This window comes from Myotis brandtii, unplaced genomic scaffold (genome assembly GCF_000412655.1).
Source record: "Myotis brandtii unplaced genomic scaffold, ASM41265v1 scaffold581, whole genome shotgun sequence".
Lineage (NCBI taxonomy): Eukaryota > Metazoa > Chordata > Mammalia > Chiroptera > Vespertilionidae > Myotis > Myotis brandtii.
Window position 1 is genome coordinate 616,032 of NW_005370182.1, and position 2,257 is coordinate 618,288.

Here is a 2,257-nt window from a genome sequence, read left to right on the forward strand (position 1 = left end):
CACATTGCGGGGGCCCGAAGCCGGCGCCCAGAGGTTCTTCTCCCTCCACCCCCCACCCCACCTACCTCTGAACGGTTGGGGGCATCTCGACGTCGGCACCAAACCCTATTCTCTGCCCTATTCGTTAGGAGCCTCTTTCTCATCGTTGATTGGTGTTAATTTTCATCCTGAGCTTTGACATCTTCGTTTGCTAGTTTGTCTTTTGTGAGAGTCTCGTGTGCGTGCGTGTATGTGTGTGTGTGTGTGTGTGTGTGTGTGTGTGTGTGTGTGTGTGTTTCTTGGTTAGGGTTCATTGTAGATGACAGAAACCACGCTAGGGGGTGATTGCTGGGTCTTAGGTAGCTTCCAGTGTGGTTGGGGGGTTGGTTTTTGCATGGGTGATAGTACCTTCCATAGGCTTTTGGAAGCACGTGGGGGCATTTTTGTTGGTCACAATGACTGGCAAAGCTACTGACAATTGATGGGCTAAATGTCCTACAATGAATAGAACAGGCCTATGTAAGAAAGACTTGCCCTTCTGTTAGACAGGACAAGGGTCTCAAGGGTCTGGGCCAGCAATTTTCAACCATTTTAAAAAATATTGTTTTATTGATTTCAGAGAGGAAGGGAGAGGGAAAGAGAGATAAAAACATCAATGATGAAAGAGAAAAACTGATTGGCTGCCTCCTGCACCCCCCCACCCCCCACTAGGGATCCAGCCAAGGAATCCAACCTTGACCTCCTAGTTCAAAGATTAATGCTCAACCACTGAGCCAGGCAGGCTGGGCATTTTCAACCTTTAAAAAAAAAAAAATCTCATGTCACACATAAACTAATTACTAAAATTCTACAGCACACCAAAAAGTATATTTTTTGCTGACAAAAAGTAGGTATAATTTTGATTCATTTACACCAGACGGCTGTCATTGTGTTGGCAGTTGTCATTTTAAACATTTGACAATCTAAAGGAAAAGAGGTCAGTGCCTCAAGTATTGCATGTTTAAAAAAACTTTGCAGAACTGTTGAAAATCATTTGTCTGGGCCATCCTTACGAAATGCTATTCTTGCTAAATGTTAAAATGTTGCAAAATATTTTTCAGACCAACTGCAACAGTATAAGTTTCACAGGAACCACTCTGATAAGTGTAGGGAACTGCAGAAATGAAATCTACATGTAATTGGACAAATAGTGTATATAAGCAATGGCTAAGCCTCCCTTCCCAGAGACAGAGCTTTGGCTATGCATCCTGTCTTTTTTACTTGCTGCAAGTAAATAAGAACTACCTTGCAACAACTAGTTCTTGTTTTTTGTTTGTTTGTTTGTTTTTAAATATATTTTATTGATTTTTTACAGAGAGGAAGGGAAAGGGATAGAGAGTTAGAAACATGGATGAGAGAGAAACATCGATCAGCGGCCTCCTGCACACTCCCCACTGGGGATGTGCCCACAACCAAGGTACATGCCCTTGACCGGAATCGAACCTGGGGCCTTTCAGTCCGCAGGCTGACGCTCTATCCACTGAGCCAAACCAGTTACGGCTAGTTCTTGTTTTTGAATAGAGCACCCCAAGCAGCAAACCTTTTGAGTTTGGTCACAAGTTTGGTAACTCAGATGGAACTCTTTTTTTTTTCTTTCTTTCTTTTTGGATGGCACTCTCTTAAAAGAACTCCTTCTTGGCCTGGTGGGGATGCTTGTCAAGAAGACTGCAGCAGCACTCCGCACCTGTGTCTCCACTGGACCAAGGATCTGTTCTGTGGGAGATTCCCGCTGTCTGGCCTGCCTCCACAGCAAGTGGACCTGCTTCACTCGACGCGTTGGCCCCAGTGGCCACTTTAATTAGTGTTTCTGTTCCCGTTTTTGGGTGTAGGGTTGTTGGAAAGATAGTTTCAGTTCTGGTGTGTGTTTGGTTTCTGGTTGGTTGGGCAGGATTCAGGGCCTGAATTAGGTCTAACTCTGGAGGGTTGAGGAACACCTGTGGGGCAATCCACGCCATCCTTGAGTAACAATCTCTGGTCTGGTTGTCTGTCTGTCCTGCAGGAGGTGGATTTTGTTCTTTGTGTGGACACTTGTGTTTGCCTTATTTGTCTTATATGTAAATGTGCTGGCTATGGGAAACTCAAATTTGATCCCTGAATGGAGCCCTTTGGGGTACATCCTTCAGAATTGGATAAAAAGAACCCTGTTTATTTGACTTAAAGAAATTAAAGTGCTCATATAAATTAAGAAATATAGTGCTCGACAGGTGTGGCTCAGCAGTTGAGCATCAACCTGTGAACC

The 2,257-nt window shown here is 44.2% G+C and overlaps 1 protein-coding gene across 1 annotated transcript in view; it reads right to left on the bottom strand.

Annotated features, from left to right (window-relative positions):
- The window catches only part of B4GALNT1 (beta-1,4-N-acetyl-galactosaminyl transferase 1), a 6,799-nt gene extending 6,714 nt beyond the window's left edge, over window positions 1-85 (bottom strand). The window contains exon 1 of the mRNA XM_005879071.1: window positions 66-85. Within this exon, the coding sequence (XP_005879133.1) occupies window positions 66-85 (20 nt within the window). The remainder of the gene's footprint in view (window positions 1-65) is intronic.
- Between the last annotated feature and the right edge of the window lie 2,172 nt (window positions 86-2,257).